Raw genomic sequence first — 21,525 nt, 5'->3', positions numbered from 1 at the left:
TCTTTCATGTTTGGAAGGGGAGGGTGAGTCGAGGTGTATTCAGCTGTGACTGTGACATGCAACTTCACCACTAGATGTCACTAAATTCTACACACTGAACCTCAGCAGGGGACATCAGCCAGAGTTGCAACTGGCTTCTTCCAGTCTCAGGCTAGATGAGCAGAGGAGATGGAGGAGATCCTTAATGAGCCACTTAAAGGATCACAGTACACTTTTCAGCTCAGCAACCCCATGTGTTTGGGGCGTTATGTAGAACTGTAAAACAAAGCAAAATACTTCCCGCAAAAATATCCTTTGCAAAAGATGAAGAGGACATAGTTATCTGGGGTTGTTGGTAGCGGTCAGTACATTGATATGACAGGGTTAAAACATGCGTGTTTGGTCTCCAAACAGGAGCTCACAGCAGATCAGATGGATCAGTTTCAGAGAGGGGGCTTCTTCAGTGTGGTAACGTTATGAATAGAGAAGGTGGTTGAAAAGAAAAAAGTGATACACAGCCGTTGACAGACCGGCGAGACTTAGAGAGGTGCTACATGTTCTGACTGGTTGACTCAGCACCAGCTTACAGTCAGATATGAAATGTATCAGATTGAATTGGTAGTAGAAGCTACCAGTTGTGGTTCCAATTCAGTGGTCTAAGGAAAATAAAGGTAACAGAAATAGAAACTTAAACACCAACTAGTGATGATAAAAATAGTAAATTATAAGTGAGTTAAAAATATATATAAGGCCAACACAGCAGACATGTCATCCTGTGCAACAGCGTGATGTCTGTTAGCTTGGATACATTCAGTGTCGGTTTGGATCATTACAACGTAGAGATTAGTGGACAAGAAGAAAAATATAGAATACCACCAGCATTATCTTTTAAAACTTGGACATTCATATCCCTGTACCTTCATATTAAATAAGTGGGGCATTGGAAGCAATATAATATCATATTTATAATCTTTTTTAAACTAACCTTAATGAATTTTAACTAATCTGAACTAACCTTAAATGACACACAAGATCTCCATTTCCATTCATCACTCACTGGGATGATAACTGCAGTGAAGTGTAGTATTGCTCAAGTCATAAGTTTAACAGGGCCTCAGATCAAGATAAATCAGCTTTGACATCCTCCTGATATGTTTCTTTGTTTTTGTACTTAAGCTACCTACAAGCATGTGAACAGCACTTTTCAATGATATTGAATTTAATTGAAATCAGATTGTGTTAATGTTAAGACAATTGTTCAACAATATATTTATTCACTTTTTTCTAAGAGTGGGATGGTAAGATGCTAAATACAGAGCTGGAGACATGATGTAGTTAGCCTAGCTCTGCACAAAGACTGTGAGACAGTGTGAGGCAACCTGGTTCACTCTAAAGTGTAAAGAAAATCTACCAGCAGCCTTTATGAAAAACACTGATTTATGAGGATCTCTGTATCAAACCTGGCAACCTGTCACTCTTATTCATAGCTACTGATATAGATCTTCTCATTTCACTATTGGAAAAAAGTAAATAAACATATTCTTCAGAACTTTATACTATTTCTTGGAGCTTTTCAAGAGCTCCCAGGGAGCTGGAAACCACACTTTGGGTTACACTCTCCAAGTTCACGTTATGAAACCTCTAGAACAGATATAACCTGTGTTTCACTGGGTGGCACCAGAACATCATCAGCAGAATGAACTGTCTTTTCCCTGAGTGGCTTATGTAGTTCCTCAAATTATCTCTTCAACAGGCCTGTATTTTGGTTGTAAGTGGAGGTTATGGTTATTCTGTGCAAACAGTGTGGTTGCATCAACCCATGGGAAAGTGACTCATTCTGGTTTTTTATTCCACTCGTAAAATTAGAGGGTACAGAGATTGCTTTCAAAACACATTGCATTAATATCGTCTTGAAGAGACCACAGTGACCATTACTTTGTGAGATCGTCCCACCATGATGCCAGACAACAGGCCGGCCAGTTGTTACCAATGAGCTGTATACATGATAGAAATAGCTCAATGTCATATTGTCCCTACAGGGATGTGCTGGGAGAGAAGGCTATGTCGGATTAAAGGGTGACAAGGTGAGATGTGCATGAGCAAATTCTGATTTATTTCTTCAAGCAAACATAATGAAAATAGGATCAGACGAGAAGCCATGTAACCTGTTCCCGGTTTAACAGGATAAGCTGAGTAAATCACTCAGCTGTACTCCAGGTGTTACTCAGTACAGTTAATCCCAATTCAGTCAAGCTGCTTCATGGAAGAGGTTCTTTTTTTACTCTTCATTCATTCATTCATTCATTCATTCATTCATTCATTCACTGTACATAACATTGGTACACACACAGGACAAAAACATGGCAGCTCCTAATAGCCTGTGAGTGTGTGTGTTAATGGCATAGTTAACGTCTCAGGTCATGTGTTTGGCAAAAGTTTGAAACACAGTTGTCACACCATCCTAAACAAACCAAACAAAACACAAAACATTGATTTGAATCAGCAATCAGCAAAGCTAAAATGTGTAAAATTACCCATGTGGTTCTTGATTTTCACTTGATTTAACCTGCTTATTAAAAATAGTCAGTACAAGCAACTTGGCTGTTTGCTTTAACTTTGAGAGACTGATATCTTTTATAATTTTTCTATTCTTGAAATATGTCACATGTCATTGACAAACCTTTATCAGGGCTCTCAAGGTGTTCCAGGCCTGGATGGGAGGAGAGGGGAACCAGGGCCTCTGGGACCTCCAGGACTTCCCACACTTTACTTATGGCGGAACTCTGAGGACGACTGGACGGCTTTTAGGGTATGTTTTAATGTTAACACCTACACAAGGATGTAGACCATACTGTACATAATCCTGACTAACATTCTATTGTGTTGTCCTCACACTTTGTCTATTTCTGGCTTCTAACGTGTGTGTGTGTGTGTGTGTGTGTGTGTGTGTGTGTGTGTGTGTGTGTGTGTGTGTGTGTGTGTGTGTGTGTGTGTGTGTGTGTGTTTTATTTATTTTTTCAAAGATATTTCTGCAAATAATCAGGACAATCGAGAACTTGTATAAAATTACATTCATAGTCTAGTAATGCATTAACCTTTGCAACCGCTAAGATTAGAAACATGATCTATTCCTCTGCCTATTTAGATTTACCAAAAATATGTGTGATCATTGGTATAAAAGCTGTTATGACCAGGGCCATACACACACATTCATATGCTTCTACAGTGCTTTTTCTTTTACACCTTGTTCACACACTGGTGACAAATCCGCCGGCGGCAAGGACACTGGCGCAAGCAGACTGGAGTCAGGGATCAAACCTCTGACTAACTAATAACTACTGAGGTCTGATGAAATGGTGACATCACTACAAGTCTCGAAGGGATCAGGCAAACAGACAGACCGACAGTTAATCCAGATTATCTAAACCTCATATTGGGATTTAAAGGGGAAAATCTGTCAGTGCTCAGGAAAACTGTGTGGGCACACTAAATGTTCAAAGTAGAACCAGTCATTCTGTACACTCCAACTGATGAGATGAACTACAAAATAAGATGGACTGGATTTACCCTGTAAAAATAAGTGAGGATATGAATATGTAAGAATAAAGTCAGTAATATGAACTCTAATATGCAAATGCAGTGCCAGTGATTTTTTTTATAGATGATGATCACATGGAGAGAAATGAGCCTGTATTTCAGGGAGGGCTGAGTAATCCTCTCCAAGTCTGTTGACAATTTGTAGATGTAGCCACAGCTCAGGCCTTTACAGCGCACTGTGCTCACACTGTCTATAATGAAAGCTGATGTATTGTAACTGGAGCAAATCCAGACCTCATGCCTGGGTCAGGCCCTGCATTAGGCCAGAGAAACAAGCAGGGCCGAGGTGGCTGTGAAAGGCCTCAGTGTTGCTGCGCTCTCCGAACACACCGGAGGCTCTGACTGCTGCGTCCACAGAGACACAGTGAGACTCACAGTGAGGGAGGTCCAGTCTGAGCTTGACCTTGACAGGCTTGGCCGGCCTCCACCCGTATCTCCGCTGCAGCACCATTGCCAAGACAAATACTCCCCGCAGCAGCAGACCTGGGTGGTGGAATAAACTAGAAGCAATCTTGTGTTCCAGAATTGATTGACACTCTTCTGGCTCTTAGAGTGTGGTGACCACAAGCTCTATGCTGTGTCATTTAATAACCATTATAGCACTATCTAGAGCTCTCAACACTTTGTCGCACACTCATGTCTTTTGGATTCATCTGCAGCCTCAAGTGGTACAAGACATGAGGTGTGAGAGGCCACCCAACCAACTGTGTTCATGTGGTGTGATCATTCACAGCTGTTGCTGCTTGGTTTTCTTCTAAGGTGCATTCGTACTGTAATATACTGTTGGGTCATGTGGGAACCTAAAGTCGGAATAGACGGCTCTCCCACCTTATTAACTTCAATCAAAGAAGACTTCAACATAAAACAACAGTAGGTGCATCCGAAATGCCCAAAGTGAAATCGCCCTTTATGCACTAAAGTATTGATGACCGATCAATAATCGAACAGCCCTCTTAGCTTCTTAGCCATTCTAGTGGCTTTTTTCAAGTCACCATCATAACATTAATATACATCTGAATCTATCTCTAACTTTTAATTACATTTTGGTTTATTTAGATAAAAATAAAGAAGAAGGTGCCACGTGGGGGGGGGGGGGGGGGGGAAATAGGGATGGCTGTGGCTGAGGGGAAGAGAATTAGCCCTCATAGAAAGAAGAACAAAACTGTGTACTGTAAAGCGCTCTGAGTGCTCATCAAGACTAGAAAAGGGTTATATAAATACAAACCATTTGCCATTTACACAGCCACACAGAGCTGTTTGCACAGTGTAGACTTTTGTTCAGATAATGTAAAGTGTCACTATAGATTGTTCTGCCTTAACTCCAAATGAATCTTTAAAGTAGGCCATGATACAGACAGCTGTATATAACTGTCAATTTTGTTCTTGTTTTTATAGAGATCATCCTTTGCTCAAATGCTCAGAGCTGGCTGGCCGGTGAGTAGCTCAGCTTTTCGTTTTGAGTTGTTCAATCAGAGTAAGTCACTGATTTGTATTTATTTTGCTCCAAAGGTGAAGCCTGGCCCACCTGGTCCCACGGGTGAGATAGGAAAACCTGGCCTTCCAGTGAGTTAGACAGCCATTGTGCTTAAATAAGTAATTTAGGAACATTATATCAGATTTCTTTTTTTCTGTATTTTTACCCTGCTTCCTGTTATTGTTATGAAAATGTGTGTATTATTAATGTTGCTATCAAAATGCATTTATCACTAAGGGTATTCCTGGTGACCCAGGGAACAGAGGAATGCCAGGACAGAGGGGACACATGGTAAATGTGGAAACTGAAGAACATGTCTGTAACACCAGCAGCTGTATTATACCTGGTGTCCTGACATCATGTGATTTGTTTGTGTAAATTAGGGTGACTCTGGGCCAAGGGGCGCCCCTGGCAAGACAGGGAGTGTGGGCAGGAATGGCCGTCAAGGAGTGGATGGGAGTTGTGGGCCACCAGGACTTCCTGGGCTCCAGGTGCAAACTACCAGTACCCAGGTTTAGAGAACGTATCAGTCAGTGCCAACGATTAGCCTGTATCGTTTAACATGTTGTGATTCATTCTTTTCAGGGTCCCAGAGGTTTTAAGGGAGAAGGGCCTTTACCAGGAGAGAAAGGTGATGAGGTGAGCGTTTTAGCTGAATCACCTATGAAATTAAATGTCAATGTGAGTGAGTGTTAAACAGTATATGTCCCTGGTAAACCACTGGCTACCTAAATATTCAGTCTAGCAATGACTAAACTCAATTCTGGGAAAGACAATAATGCATAATAATCAGTTCACAGGATTTTTTGTCATGTACTGCTGGGATGTGGGAAAAAACAACATGCCCCATCCAACCCATCAGTACACTAATTTACTCCTTGTGAAACATTAGTTTGACATTAAATTGCATGTTGTCATTGTTATTATTTTTAATGTTGTATGTGCAAATTTTATCCCTTTTATTTGATGAGTGACAATAGAGAGATAACATGGGGATGTTGCAGTCAGCAGCTTAAACCCAGGCTTGATGTGTTCAATGACAAACGGACAAAACTCTGCCTGCACAATACTTTACATGCTTCAGTTCCATAAATAAATCTTGCCTGTAGTGATTGTTAACTGACTTACAAGCAGTAAAGCACTCTCATTCTTGTAAGGGTACGTGAACTGGGAACCCAGAGGCACAACTCTGAACACAGTGTCCAATTTCCAAAACAGTGGTCGTTTTATTCCAATCCAAGTACGGTACACAGAGACAAAGAGACAAGGCGGAGGTAATCCAAAAACATGAGACTAAGGCAGGGTCGAATCATACAAAACACAGACTAGACGTGATTATATCTCTGGAACTCTACGTACAAGACGAGACCAACTGGCACTGGACAGGGGAAGACGCAGACCATATACTAACTGAAGTGAGGTAAACTAGACACAGGTGTAACATATTAGGGAGGGGGAGGTAATCCATGAGAGAGAGAGAGAGACACACACACACACACACACACACACACACACACACACACACACACACACACACACACACACACACAACCCTAACCCTAACCCTAATAAATCACTGTTGTAACATTTCAGTAGTGCTCACATCAGCTATAGGTCAGTTTGTAGATATTATTTGCAACAAGGTACTGAGTTCCCCAACTACTGCTCAGTGAGCATCTGACTGCTGCTTATTCTGGCTATGAACTGAATAACCGACTAACTGAGAGGAGGAGCTTGTTGTTCAGATGTTGTTTTCTGTTTGTGTTCTGCAGGGTTTAACTGGGGAGCCTGGACCATGTGGAGACAGAGGGAGAACTGGGGCAAAGGTCAGTCTAAAAATTGATTTTGAAATAGTAAATAACCGAATAGTATATAATAGAATAGTATTGGAAACTATTATATTGATAATGAGTAGTTGGAAATATGGACCAGATACTTTCCTCTGCATGTTGTTTGTGTGTCTTCCAGGGATATAAAGGGGAACCAGGAGAAGATGGACCTGTTGGACCTCTTGTAAGACTGACAACTACTTTACTATAGTAGTAACTATATTTAAATGGCCATTCAACAGTAACATCAGTTTAACTGTCATAGTTGAGTATTTTGAACTTTTATCAGAAAGTCTCAATTCCAAATTGGGAAATAGGGCTTGAAATGTGTAAGTATTTATGAGTATTTATGAGTATTAATGAAAGCTGCATCAAGTCAAGGGTTGGATCTGTTAGGCTCTAAAAGTCTTTAACCTTTCTTTTTTAAATCTGTCTTGTGAGACCCCAAACTTTGTGAAGGTGGAATCCTGTGGTACCCTGTCAACACCCATTATTGTTAATGTAAAAGTGGCCCATGCCAAACTGTACCATTTATTGCCTACACTAATAATAATCGGACAAAAGACATTTTCATCTAAAAGCCATATCCACATATAAGTTGTTACTCTTAACCCCAAAATGGGTTTTCTCCAGTATCACATATACATTCTGTATCAACTTATATCAGCTCCATTTGGTGTTTACACTGGGTGAAATATTTAAATCTAAGGCACCAAATTTCTTATGACTAAATGGAAATATTCTTTCGGCCTGATACATTTGGCATCTTTGGTATCTTTGGAATATCCTCTAAAGTTTAAAATGAAATGCTATCATTTTGACCAAAGCTAGTGTTCAACTCAATGTTTGATAAGCCTTATGATACCTTATTATAAGGTACTGTTTACATGGAGGGTTAGCTGGCATTTTTGACTTTTTTTTATTTTTATTCCTATGCAACACTGCAGTATATAGTTGCAACTCATAATTATTCTATATTGAAACTGTAGATTATTGTGTTGATTACTCAATTCTTTATTTGGTCCATAGTGTTACATCATAATGTCTTCAAGCTTAAGGTGGAATCTTCAAATGCATTGTTTGACACATTTTATAGAATGAATGCTCAGGATATAGATTAACAGACCCAGCGTCTTGGATTATGCACAATACTCCCCAAATATCACTTTTCAATCAACTACACTGTGTTTTGTCTCATCTGACTGCAGTTTGTTCGTATCTAGGGTCCTTTAGGTAAAAGAGGCCCTCAAGGGCCGCCTGGACCTCCAGGACCACAGGTAGAGCATGTGATATTCTTTATTAGTCATTCAGTCCCCATTCCCCTCACTGAAATGACACAACATGCACCATTTCTCCTTCACCTCAGGGAGACTCTGGACATGATGAAATGATGGGTCCTCCAGGACAAGTGGTGAGCAGTAAATAGTGTTTCACAATGCTGCTGCTGACAGGCCTTTGGTAAGCAACACTAATGCACATTGGGGATTCTTCTAGGGTGCACCCGGGGCCACAGGTGGTATAGGGCCACCTGGAGTTGATGGGTTTGAGGTGAGTTCATATGGCTTCACCATATTCCTTTAAATATTTTTAGGTTGAGTCATTTAAGTACAAATCAGGTATGAAGGTGTATGTTTCGTCTTTGTTCTGTACAGGGGGCTCAAGGTCCAACTGGTCCACGAGGTCGTAAAGGCCCTCATGTATGTCTTCCACATATTAGAAATTACATACAGTTCTGATATTGATAAAAGATGGAGGATCAAAGTAGAAGTGTAATTATTGAATCTTATGTCATCTCTGACAGGGACCGTTGGGATTAGCAGGAGTGACAGGCCCACATGGACCTCAAGGGGCTCAGGTACATTTGATCTGAGAATTGTCCGTATTATCTACTGTGTAGAATGATCAAATTGCATGATGTGATCAAACTGTTGTTATGTCTCTAACACACGTTTCTACTGTCTGAAGACAATGACGCAATCTGGTCCGGCCATGCTTCAAATTATTATAAAGTTTGAAATTGTATTTATTTATTTTAATTGATATGTTTTTTATCAGGGTCAATCAGGCAATGGTGGCCCCTCTGGTCCAAAAGGGGAGATGGTGAGTTTTAATGCAACAATCTTCTTGTGTTTCTTCACTGGGTTTCAACTTATGACACCGACACTGTTGTTCTCTCCGACAGGGTGACATAGGACCAATGGGGAAAACAGGATCACCTGGCATTGAAGGGCCTACGGTAAATTAAAATAATCATTTATTCTGTTCGATCTTCAACTTATTCGAATTTAGTAATTTAATAGCCTTTTTGTTTGTGTATTTCTTTGACTGTGCAGTCTGAGTTGTAGTCTACTTCTATGATAAATGGTATTATAGCGCTTTTCTAGTCTTGAAGACTGAGTTGTCTTCAAGACCTTCTGGTTAGAGGATGACCAATCTATCCCCTCATCCACCGCTAATAATAGTAATAATCATTATCATTAAATAGTGACTTCTTATTTTACCAAACAATATAAACAAGTCTTAGGAAGAGATAGAGTAATAGAAGATCTCCAGGCAGGGAGCTCCACAGCTGGGGTCTGAACAGCAAAAGCCGGTCATCTTCAATGACAGGTTGTGATTTGTTAGTACAGAGCCCTGTTGGAGGACCTCAGCTAGCGATCATGCTCTTAAAGGGTTGGCAGATTGCAGATATAAGCAGGAGCCTGAGTGTTCAAGGCTTTTTAAAACAAGCAGTAAAATCTTAAACTCACAGGCTGGTTGCCTGTGAGTTTTAGAATGGATTTTAAGATTTTACTGGTTGTTGTCACTTAGTACGTGTCAAAGCGTGGCAGCAGCGATTTATAAGTTGTAATCTTTGTATGCTTTGCTTGCGGATGCAGGAGGGAAGTGCATTCCAAAAATTGACAAGATAATAGCATGGATGACCATTTCTACGTCGATAAAAAATGGAATGATCTAATTTTGGTTCGTCTTCTCAGTTGGGCACAGCAGGACTACAACACTCTGGTCACTGGAGCATCAGAAGTAACTTGCGGGCCTCCTTTAACACATAACTCACATGACTTGAGACTTTGACTATTAAAAAGTTCACTTCTAGGTGACGTGTCTTGCTTTGGCATCCTCAGAGATCTCTTGCTGATTTGGTGATGGTCAGTGTCCATACTAACCTGCTACAGAGTGTATCTCAGTCAATTAAAATATATGGAGATAATCTGAATGGAACATTCCCTCGAGAGCTTCAGTATCTTGTACGAGTTATGACTTCTAAAGTATTAATGGAGACTGTCTCTCTCACACGTGGCTCACATCTGACTGAGTCACTCCTTGATACACGCCGAAACCCACTTTGCCTTCCTTTGCAATATGCTGCCAGCTGCTGTTGCCCCCCATTGTTCAAACATCTGGCTGTTCTGAAAGCCCCATGACAAATCCCAGAGTTTTATATTTGTTCTCCATATGTAAAGCTATATATATATGAATATTTGTTCAAACCACCCTTTAGTTAAATAAAGCAAAATACAGTAGACTAGATTTTCAACAGTATACATCGTGAGCAAACCTTTAAGATGTAAGAGATAAGAGATATTTTCCAGACAGTGAATGCATGTTCATATTTCAGGATTCAGGATGCTCTGTTTGCTCTTCTAGGGGATGTTTGGAAGTCCTGGTCCAAAAGGATATCCAGGTGCCACAGTAAGTAGTGAGTCTTCTGTTTTCAATATTAAATGTCAATATGAGCGTTTAGGATTGAACTTAATGATTAGTAAGGCTTATAAACCAATTTTTGTCACAAGAGGCAGGTAAACTAAATTTGTTGGTGTCCTGTCACTTTATAGATTACTTATGGCATATGTGTATGTAGGTAGTTATGCTAGGAGAACACTGTTTGGATTGAAGTTGATTAAATAAACCCCACCACCACAAAAATGCATGTGGGGTGGTTGTGGGGGATAGATCACATATGTGTGTGTGTGCGTGAACACAACATTAATACAATATTAGTTATTAAATAAAAGGATAGACGCTACGTTTCCACTTTGTCCCAATGTACAAAAATGTACCCAAAATATCGAGCGCTGCTGGTGATGTTATGGAACCAGAGTCTGCACAGTAATGATCATGGAGACGAGCGGCAGTGTCAAGGTCCCACTAATACACACACTTGACCAATCAGCTGTCACTCATTATGTTTGCCGTGTTTTTCTATTTAAAACCAAACTATAGTTTGCTCTAGTCTCAACCAAACTTGCAAAAAATTATCAGAAAATAACTTCAGCTTTTTAGCCAACAGTGTGACAATGGCAGGGTAATCAGACTCAGATGCAGAAAACACTCAGGAGACCAGGGTTTAATATAAAAGTCTAAATAGTTATACCCAAAGGGTCCTAAAAGGAACGCACACAGGGAAGCAACTCAAAGAAAAACTCTGGAATGCACGCACACTAGTGTAATGACAATCTGGCAAAGGAACAATCAGGGAATGGCAGACTGTATCAAGGGGTTCGAGGCGGGAAAAACAGGGACAGGAAACTAATCAGGTAACAGTGGTGAACAAGTAAATTTACCAGGAACTGCACAGACAGGAAATCTTAGTGATATACAAAACAAAACAGGAAGTGGACATGCAGAAAACTAAACGAGATGTTACAGGTAGATGTCCTGCTGTCTTCTTTAGCTACAAATTGAATCTGCCATTTGGTGGTAGGTAGAAAACAATGGGTTTATCAGAGCTTTTTTACTAAAACAGCTGAAACACTGATGATAGTGACCACCACAATATATTTTGTTTTAATAATAAATCAATAAAATATTAAATAATTGCAGCTTTAATTGAAAACTGTGTCCTTTTAAATGTCAGTCTCTTTTAGGGGTTAAAAGACAAGTTGAACTGAATAGAGCTGAAAGGGATTTCAAACTCAGTCAGCATATAAAACCATGTGACATCTACTAAAGATGTATTGTCATGTTCATGTGCAGGGCTTCAGAGGAAGGGATGGTGACCACGGAGAGGCTGGACCCAAAGGAGACAGAGTAAGAGGAAGACATTGGTGATTGGTGATCAACTGTACAATGAAACTACGTAAATGTTTTGCTGAACTCTCTTATTGCATATCAATATATTTTGGGTATTATGTAGTCTTGAACAGGAGTTTTTGTCTAATGACAGTGATACTGCAGTGTTAGTGCATATGTTTCCCTAGTTTCCAATGGTACGTCACTTAACCCCATACGGCACCTTTCATATAACTAAACCTCTGAACTTATTGTTCCCTTAGGGCCCACGAGGTGCTCCAGGAATCCAGGGTCGTCTGGGAGAGAGGGGTGAACGTGGCACCTCAGGCTCTCCAGGGGTGAGAGGTCAGCCTGGGCCCAGAGGAACAGAGGTACATATGATCTCATTGTTGTATTAGATTATGTATCAAAGTTGGTATGAAAAAACATACCAACTTTGATACAACAATGTATCATCAAACTACAACAGTTTTATTAGGCACTGTACAATTGGTAGGAAAACATCCATTTTGCTGATATAATTATTAAATATACCGTTGTATGCCACAGTGTGGTGAAATAACCTGCATCTTTGTCATCTTAGATTTGCTTGTAGCCATAATAAAGAAGTCTCATAAGGTTTAAACATTGTTCGATCTTACATATTCTCACATTTATAGTGTGGTCGAGGAGCATGCAATCGTTTGAATGACTCTCCATGTTGTATCTCCTTAGGGTGAGGATGGGGAAGCTGGTCTCCAGGGAGCAGTTGGGAAACAAGGGCCAAAGGTCAGAGGCTTTTATTGGTGCCTGGTCAAGTGAAGCTAATAAAACTGAGCCATATCTGTCACAGCTCATCTTCCACTGGGACATTTGTTTTCGTTGCCCTGCACTGAGCACAGACTTTTGACCCATGTGATGACCTCTGCTGATGCTCCTGTTAGCACCGCTAATTTTAGTGCCACTCTTACTTCCACTACAACTTAACAATGATACGAGTAGTATTTAGTAGCTGGTGTAAAATAATAGGAATGTGAGCTGTCCACTGGCAGGTTTTTTTTTCCACTGAAAGCACTGAGACTGACCTCTGACAGAGAGAGACAAGTGAAAAGGAATATACTCCCTATAGTGCACACTGGTTTGTCACCAGTTACTATGACCTGTGAAAAGACATGCTCTGTCTTCAGTCAAAATGTGCTTTTAGTGTGAAATAATGATTATAATTAAATATCTACACTAGCAATTGCTCATTAAATTATTAACAATACAATATATTTATAATATCAGCCTCTGTCAGTGGGGTTATGTTTTCATCTGCGTTTGTTTGTATGTTTGTTTGTTAGTTTGCAGCATCACACAAAAACTATTGGACGGATTACCATGAAACTTGGTGGGATGGTGTGGTATGGGTCAGGGAAGGACCCACTAAATTTTGGTGCGGATCCGGATTAAAGGGGCAAGAGAGAGTGATTTTAGTAGATCAGTCTAAGTCTAAAGTTCAATGTGTCCATATTTAAGGGAAACAGAGGAACCCCAGGACAAAATGGGAAGTTAGGACTCAAAGGACAAAGGGTAACTATAACTGGAACAGTATGAAATCAAATTCATCAATATAATATTTTTGCTGTGCAAATACATTCATTGTATTAAAAGCTGTTTTATCATTGTACAGGGTCGCCCGGGACTTCCTGGCCTGTTTGGTATACCTGGCATTCTGGTAAGAACAAAACAAGCTCAAATCCAGCTCATCAAGTCTGCTCTACTAATCTCTAAGCTATATCTGTGTGTTTGTTTGTGTGTATTTCTACAGGGTTTCAGAGGCCATGTTGGGACTGAGGGACCAGAAGGAAAGCCTGGTACACAGGTTCCCATTTTATAACTTTTCATCTCATAAAATTCAGTTTTTGCTTAATTCCTCACTCTCAGTCAGCTCCATCAAGCCATCACAAAATCTTTTACAGCATTGCGATGCAAATGTAATGACATATACAGGTACATTGTAACACAATGTGTCTTACGTGCAGGGTGCCTATGGTTCCGTTGGCTCTCCTGGCCCTAAAGGAGACAGAGTGAGTTTTCCTTTTATATCACGGGGGGGGGGGGACAAATTCCTATCTTGGAAGTTACAATATTGTAAAGTTTGGATTTTTCTATGTAAAGTTCCTTGAGATAATTTATGATGTGATGCTGTGCTGTACAAATAATTGAAATGAAGTTCACTGATAACAAAAGGTGCAAAAAAGGCTCTTGCAAACAGTTTTGCATGTGGAAACTTTGTTGGGGAAATTCGCCTAAAGCTTTCATCGAATTCTGGAAAGTCCCCAGAGCCTAAATCTATAAAATAAAGACTGTATATAACTAGAAATTCAGAGAGATGCTACACCTGCACTGCATGTAGTTATACATGGGTTCTGTCCCCTCTGCGATGAACAGAGGGAAGCAGCTCAATCGACATGAATTCAATCTGTGAGCAGCAGATCCTATAGGCCAAGCTAAAAATGCTATATGGTAGGCCTATTCCCAAGGCCTTAAGATAGCTAACAAGATTTATGTTGATTTGACAAATTCTCAGTTACAGTCAATATTCACTAAGGATACTTTGTGAAGATATTTTGGTTGATGGCAGGCATGGCTTTCTACTGATCTTGCTGATTTTTAATATAAATGTGTATCCCACAGCCCCAAGGCTGCATAAAGTTTTGTCATTATCCGAAACGTTTGCATCAGTCTGAAGCCTTAATCCAGTACAGTGACCTTGACCTTCAGTGGGAATAATAACAGCCGACTAGCACCTTCATGAGCCAACTGAATCATGTTGTTATGCAATATTGGTAAAAGAAGCTCTGGTTTCTCTATGGTGAAGGGGTTTCCAGGTGTGGCTGGTGAGCGAGGGCAGACAGGTCGTCCAGGAGCGAAAGTAGGTCAAAACGTCTTCTAATGATCATATTTCCAAACCAGTGTGTTCATTTGGGGTTTCTGAACATTCTGAAATGACTCATCTGTGACTTAAACAGGCTCCTGGAAAGCCAGGTGAAAATGGAATCCCTGGACCAGCTGGGGAGAGGGTGAGCTGATGATCCTCTAATATAAAGCATGAATACAGTCAATTTCAGTGACATCAACATAAGCATGTTTAACATGTTTAAACTTGCAGATTTTTAATAAACATATGAATAATTTATTTTAATATCTCCTTTTAGGGCTTCACAGGAAACTCGGGAATGATGGGCCCCCAGGGTCCAGTGGGCATGTATGTAAGTGACCATTCATCATGCTGGTTAAATTAATGTTGAGATGATAGTAAATCTCTTTTTTGCTCTGATTTGATCAAACTGGACAATTCAAAAGTTCAGTCTTCTTGGGATTGACTGCAGTAGGTCTTTACTCTGTATCATAAGGGTATTTATGTTGGTTAATCCATCAATTAAGTTTTACATTTAGTTTTTGAAGAGCAAGAAATATGCAACTCCCCCAATTTTTTCCAAAAGTATTTTTATGCATTTTGGGGGCGTTATATTGCATATGTGAAAACAACGTCTTATTTTCCTTTGTTTTCTTCCAATTTAATCACGAGTAAAATATGATTTAAAAACAGTGTGGTAAACAGATGGAGAACAGAACATACAGACATCATTATAAAGGTGTCATATTTGATAAACTGATTCAAAGATGATAGAAGAGTAGGGTACGTCCAGGGGAGTGGACAGGTGAGTGTAAATGTGCTAATGGATAGTGACACAAGTACAAGTCTGAACAAAGGGTTTCAGTTGTTTTTCCCCAAGATTTTTTGGAGCTGTTTTGTCTGTTTTGTCTCCACTCATAATTTATTTTAGAGCTCTGAGCTCCTCCCCCATGTGCATGTAAAATAATATCATTCAAAAATCTGCGAATGCATGCTGCCTGCTATTTCTTTCCGTCCTCTTTCTAGTACAATATAGGACAATTCTGCTTAGAATCAATAAGGAATTGGGACAGAGCCCATTAGACAGTGCTATTGGAATGTTATGCTAAATTGTTGCATTATTTAAAAACAAAATAACCAAAAAAATGTATCAAGCTTTTTTATTTTACAGTGTTGTGGCAGAGGATGTCACACCTTGTTAAAGCCCTATGAGACAAATTGTGATTTGTGAATATGGGCTATACAAGTAAAATTTGATTGATTGATTGTGCAGAATTGCATTAGTAACTGGTTTAAAGGTTCATGTGAATGTAAACATGAAATGTCAACTTCCCCCACAGGGTTACCACGGATCAGTGGGTGTGACTGGGGTACCAGGCCACATGGGACAAAGGGTGAGGCCTGGCTACTCCTGCACTGTGACGGATCATAAAATCTGAATCCTGATCAGTGCAAACATCATGTATATAGTATGGATTACTTTGCCAATTGGCCTTAGCAGCAAATGCCAAACTAAATATATATATATATTTTTCTCATAACCCACCAGGATGTGCTTCAATAGAAAGTTTCAGATATTAGAATTTTAAGTGGATTAAGCTGCCAACCAGTGGATGTGTTTGTGTCCTAGAGGATTTGTGGAGGTTCATTATTCCAAAACATGATTATATTACTATCTCTTACCTGTTGTGAAGGGAGACGCTGGTGTCAGAGGACTTCCTGGCAGCCGTGGAAAGACTGGACCTCCAGTGAGTGTGATTGGTGAAATCCTTTGATGTCCACACACAAACACATAGCTGTACATACACATCGGTTGTTCTTGGCTGCAGCCTCTGTTAAATCATTGTCTTCTCAGGGTCTGCAGGGCCTTCCTGGTGAGAGAGGGCCTCCAGGGCCTCAGGTGAGAACATGACTTCTGTACACCCATAAGGTAGTTGGTGATAAGGTGATAAGACATCATCAACTGCCATAATGTTAAAGGGTAACCTGTCATCTCTTTCTCTTAGGGCCGTCTTGGAGAGTTGGGGCCCAAAGGCATTCAGGGGCTGCCAGTGAGTATGTCGAACAGACTCATGAACAGCGTTTCCACCACAGGAACCTCCCCTGGGAACTAGGAGCCTTTATAGACCACTGTCTTAATTAGGTTTTTACCCCCAAAAAGTTCCTAATCAGAGGTGTAGTGAGAAAGGACAGGAACCTTTGGGGTGGAGCTTGCAGGCTCAACATGAATGATTGGTCAAGTATTCCAGGATTTTATTTCAGCCAGTCAGTATCTGCAGTAACTAAGCTTAGTATGTCAGGTGTTTCGAATTCACTTTGTTACTGGTGTTTGCGCCTTTTCCGGTTAACACCATCGCGATTTAAATATCCTCCATGTTGTTGAAGTGTTGCTCGATTTATAGAGCATCTCCGTCATTGGATCATTTTGTGCATTAACGCTGTCTGGTGTACTGCAGTAGAACAGGTTGTTGTAGCCATCAGTTGTTAGCAGGCTTATTTGCCTAAACTCTGCTGGTCTATAGACTGCAGTAGGAATACAGGCAAAAAACTGTCTACAGAAACGTTTTAGTGCCTTAAAGAAGTTCCAGGGATTTGGGATTATTTTGAAATGAAACACTTCATCACTATCACATTGTCTTAGTATTGAAAGAATCGATTTTGAAAAAGAAGGAATTGAATACCCACTATGTGTGAATAGATTATATTCCAATTGGCCCTTGGGCACATCCATAAATCCATCCTCCCCCTGCAATCTTCAAGCTGAGATATTCTGATGTCAGACATAAAATAATAACTCAATGTGACTTTCACACACACAAACACACACACACACAAAGAATACAGAGAATACAGTCCGATGATATATTTTTTTCATTATCTGAATATCATGATGATATTCTTTTAAAAATATATACATGTATATTTATTTTTTCAGGGTCCTCCAGGCAAGCCTGGACCAGGGGGCGGCATGGGGAGCCCTGGTCCTCCAGGGGGTCAGGGGTCACCAGGGCCACCAGGGTCAGCTGGACCCAGAGGGTTTCCAGTGAGTGGGTACTTTTCACCTTCCTCTTCATTACATATTGATATAAAACTCTGCGATGCTGCCCTGCCTATAATCCTATTGTCATGTTTTACCATATCATATACTGCAGTGTATGTTTACTACGAGAACTTTCTTCTACTGATTAGGGAACATCAGGAATTCCTGGGCTGATGGGTCAGGCTGGAGCAAAAGGAGAGCAGGTAACTGATTCTAGTATTATTTTTATGTTATGAATGTTGGGTAACAGGTGCTTTAGTTGCAATAAAAAAAGGTTATTAGCCGTTAAAAAATGGAATAAAGTCCAACCCTTGAGATTTCAGTAATATTAAGATGTGTTGATTATTGTTCATAGGGAGCAATGGGCCCTGTTGGGATTATTGGTGCTCCAGGACTGGATGGGCAGCAGGTCTGTTAGCACACTGAACACACTGCTCTTATTCTGATATACTGCATTGTTTTAAACCTTGTTATCTTCAATATTTTAGAAATGCAATTCGTAGTATATGATACTGAGGAACCTTGTTATACATTTCACTGTGTTAATGATAAATGGGATCATGTTTGTCATGCTAGGGTCCTCCAGGGCCAAGTGGAGAAGACGGGATTCCTGGAGCAAAAGGTGACCAGGTCTGTGTCTTACTGAATAAAACACCCACACACTGACTGTATTACTATATATTCATGAAATAATCTTTTATGTATAGATGAACTTAATAAGAGACTGAAAAGCAGTGTTTCACGTGTTTTACACACTTCATTGCAACAGGGATGTACACAATATCCACTGCCACATGTTCTCAGCAAGGTGTTGCCTCTGCAGACCATGGGAAAACAACCCCTGAACACACAACCAGATGAACAACTGATAGTTACCTTGTAGAGGAGTGCAAATAGAACAAATAATCCAGCTAGCTGCTGTGCAGACTGGTAAAATGTATCAGTCATGTCTCATCCGGTGCTCCTGTCATTGACTTAGCCTCCATACAAGATGTTTTGGTTATTATATATTATATTATATCGGGGCTGTGTTCACTCTTGACCCATCACTCATTAAACATATTCATAAATGGTTGATGATAAATTGTTAGTAATTGAACGACTCCACACTATATTGGTACATAGAAAACAGTGTAGATATACAAAATAGTTATACAGCTACAAAACTTTACAGCTTTATTTTACGTGTATTTTAAGTACACAGTTTGATCCCTATCCATTTTGCCTTTTTCCGACGACTGTGTCAATTTCAATCAATCAAGAGTTTACACATACATGTTTTGCTGTTATCATGGCAGTGATCATCTCCCCATGTGCAAATGTTCCATGAGAACAAGTTCCCCTTCATCTCTTATTTTTTCAGAGGCACCTTTGTTGCATCGAGGGCTGTGATTGGTTTAGAAAATACAAAAAAGGCAGAACACGTTTTACCCCCTGTTATATATAGGATGATAATGGTACTGCCATGAGTCTATATTCAGAACAATTAACACAAAAACAGTCCGTTGGCACAGAAGAGGACACCATCAAATAATGCTGCACGATTCTTAGTGTGAATGGCATATTTCCTCTATCTGCCCCAGTTGGAACAAAGAAATTAACAGTATCTAAAATGATAACTTCCCAGAGTTATAAAATACTGTCTGTGAGGATTACAAACTGGTGCTTGGTGTTGTGGCTTCTGAAAAGCATTTAAATGCAATAATATGCAATAATGAACTGGACAAGGTACAGTAAAAATCCCAGCTGTGATGAAAATGTGGATAATGGCCCATACATTCAGAGAGTCTCTCCAGGAACATCTTGATAGACTTGTCTGTTTACATTTGAAGTAAAGGTTGTTTAGTAAAAAACAAAAGAAAGAAATGTAGATAATACCTGTCTCCCCTCTCGCCTCCATTGGCAGAACATGAAGGCATTTCAGAAATAGATAATTGCCATCACAGACACCTGTGTGACATCAGAAAGGTGTATTCAGCGGGATGGGGTTCCCAACTTTACCTGACCAGCCAACCTTTATCCCAGTTTGCCTGAGTTGAGGCAAATAAAATGATAACATACATTCAGCAACATGTAAATTAGTCAGGGGTTCACAGAGGACAACGTCTGAAAACTGTCAAACACTGAACTGTCCTGGTGGAACAGGGACTTCCGGGCCCTCAGGGACCACCAGGACCCAAGAGACCAAAGGGAAAGCCAGGACCTCAGGGATCCCGGGGGCTGCAGGGTGAGCCTGGCCAGAGGGGCAAAGAGGTACGATCTATTGTCATGCCATCCAACTATTTTATGTTGAGCTGAAACTGAGGAGAATTATAGTTAATGATCCATCTGCCAGTTATTTGTTTGAAAAAGTTGCTCATCATGATATGTTACAGCCCAATGTGGTTTCATAAGAGACCATGTTTTTTGTCTAAGCAACAGCAACAGGCTAAGAAACCCCAAAATGTTGAATTACTGTCAGCTAGCTCTAATTTTATTGAGACACTGGTTGAAGTGGTGGTGGAGTCCTGCTGGTTCTTTCTTCAACATCGTTTCTCTGTGCAGGGAGATGTTGGAGGGCCTGGATCACCTGGGGATCAGGGTGTTAAAGGAGCCAAGGCTAGTACCATCTCCCCACTATCTTTATTGTTTCAATGAACTTACAACATCCAGTTATTCTAGTTAGGTCATCTATTATACTCCTGTACACATGTTCTGTATGTAAGTATTTATTCTCCTTGGACATTTCCACATTTCACTGCTACAGATTAGATTAGATTACATTTAATTAGGCTTTTTTGACATTTTGAAAATAGGTCTACAAAGTGAAAAAACAAAATACAAAATGTCATTTGTAGATCATTTCCAGATACAATTGAGTATATTTATATGATACAGCAGCAGAAGATATGAAAATGTGTTTGTATTTGGCACATTGAAATCATAGTTGTATCCACTTTGTCTAAAAATGTTCTTGTCAGTCCCATAGATTGTTTGCACAGAATCTGAAGATCCTTCCTGAATGTTTTTTAAAAAGTGAGATGGAGTGAAAGATTAATTTACATCAGAACTCAAAGACTTTGTTTACTGAACCACACTGGGTGTTTGAGTCAGTCACACCAGTGAAGTACTCATTGCTCATGACAAGTATAGCTGATTGAATTTAGAGGTCACTTAATTAGTACAATGTAGATCATTGAAGTGGTATTGAGTTGATTGCACAATGAGTACAGCTGCATCAGGATGGTCCAATTTACAAGGGGGGGGGGGGGGTAATACTTTTATACACAGAGTTCTGCTAAATTCAGTAAATCATGATGTGTTTTTCACAGGGATATGTTGGAAATCCTGGCCCATTGGGGTCAGAGGGGCCTCCAGGAGTCTTGGGCATCAAAGGGTGGAGAGGATCAAAAGGAGAAAAGGGCTACGCAGGCCAAATGGTAAATGAGCCTCAATACCTCTTTATTAATCAGTCAATATTATCATATGTTTATCTACAGTATCTGTCCTCATCACCATGTGTTTCTACTTTCAGGGTCAAGGGGGCCTGATGGGAACGGTTGGACCATCGGGCTTATTAGGACTACAGGTCAGTTACCATCTGCCCTGAAGAAAGTGAATTCATCATTGTATTGAGTCGGATACTTTGAAGAACAGGTGTCGTTGTTATGGCTCCTCGCCAGCGGCAGCCAGTGGCCAGAAGTGTAATGTTTTGGGGTTGTTCGTCTGTCCT

The 21,525-nt window shown here is 40.1% G+C and overlaps 1 protein-coding gene across 8 annotated transcripts in view; it reads left to right on the top strand.

Moving 5' to 3' along the window:
- si:dkey-61l1.4 (collagen alpha-1(I) chain) overlaps positions 1–21,525 on the top strand; it is a 46,552-nt gene that overhangs the window by 10,413 nt on the left and 14,614 nt on the right. For 5 of the 8 annotated variants that reach the window (XR_004614944.1, XM_034595714.1, XM_034595721.1 and 2 more), the window contains 39 exons: positions 2,019–2,063; positions 2,669–2,788; positions 4,972–5,010; positions 5,086–5,139; positions 5,288–5,341; positions 5,434–5,541; positions 5,636–5,689; positions 6,823–6,876; positions 7,019–7,063; positions 8,103–8,156; positions 8,246–8,290; positions 8,374–8,427; positions 8,532–8,576; positions 8,681–8,734; positions 8,935–8,979; positions 9,062–9,115; positions 10,528–10,572; positions 11,857–11,910; positions 12,156–12,263; positions 12,607–12,660; positions 13,390–13,443; positions 13,544–13,588; positions 13,682–13,735; positions 13,896–13,940; positions 14,735–14,788; positions 14,886–14,936; positions 15,072–15,125; positions 16,114–16,167; positions 16,468–16,521; positions 16,629–16,673; positions 16,780–16,824; positions 17,709–17,816; positions 17,963–18,016; positions 18,169–18,222; positions 18,390–18,443; positions 19,959–20,066; positions 20,241–20,411; positions 21,125–21,232; positions 21,328–21,381. Coding sequence is in view for 7 of the 8 variants with exons in the window: in XM_034595714.1 (XP_034451605.1) it covers positions 2,019–2,063; positions 2,669–2,788; positions 4,972–5,010; positions 5,086–5,139; positions 5,288–5,341; positions 5,434–5,541; positions 5,636–5,689; positions 6,823–6,876; positions 7,019–7,063; positions 8,103–8,156; positions 8,246–8,290; positions 8,374–8,427; positions 8,532–8,576; positions 8,681–8,734; positions 8,935–8,979; positions 9,062–9,115; positions 10,528–10,572; positions 11,857–11,910; positions 12,156–12,263; positions 12,607–12,660; positions 13,390–13,443; positions 13,544–13,588; positions 13,682–13,735; positions 13,896–13,940; positions 14,735–14,788; positions 14,886–14,936; positions 15,072–15,125; positions 16,114–16,167; positions 16,468–16,521; positions 16,629–16,673; positions 16,780–16,824; positions 17,709–17,816; positions 17,963–18,016; positions 18,169–18,222; positions 18,390–18,443; positions 19,959–20,066; positions 20,241–20,411; positions 21,125–21,232; positions 21,328–21,381 (2,451 nt within the window). In the remaining variant the exon portion in view is untranslated. Of the gene's footprint in view, positions 1–2,018; positions 2,064–2,668; positions 2,789–4,971; positions 5,011–5,085; positions 5,140–5,287; positions 5,342–5,433; positions 5,542–5,635; positions 5,690–6,822; positions 6,877–7,018; positions 7,064–8,102; positions 8,157–8,245; positions 8,291–8,373; positions 8,428–8,531; positions 8,577–8,680; positions 8,735–8,934; positions 8,980–9,061; positions 9,116–10,527; positions 10,573–11,856; positions 11,911–12,155; positions 12,264–12,606; positions 12,661–13,389; positions 13,444–13,543; positions 13,589–13,681; positions 13,736–13,895; positions 13,941–14,734; positions 14,789–14,885; positions 14,937–15,071; positions 15,126–16,113; positions 16,168–16,467; positions 16,522–16,628; positions 16,674–16,779; positions 16,825–17,708; positions 17,821–17,962; positions 18,017–18,168; positions 18,223–18,389; positions 18,444–19,958; positions 20,067–20,240; positions 20,412–21,124; positions 21,233–21,327; positions 21,382–21,525 lie in introns of all 8 variants that reach the window. The other 3 variants (XM_034595717.1, XM_034595718.1, XM_034595715.1) reach the window with 3 other exon arrangements.

Source organism: Hippoglossus hippoglossus, chromosome 9 (genome assembly GCF_009819705.1).
Source record: "Hippoglossus hippoglossus isolate fHipHip1 chromosome 9, fHipHip1.pri, whole genome shotgun sequence".
NCBI classification, from domain to species: Eukaryota; Metazoa; Chordata; class Actinopteri; order Pleuronectiformes; family Pleuronectidae; genus Hippoglossus; species Hippoglossus hippoglossus.
This window is presented reverse-complemented; position numbering and strand designations above follow the sequence as displayed.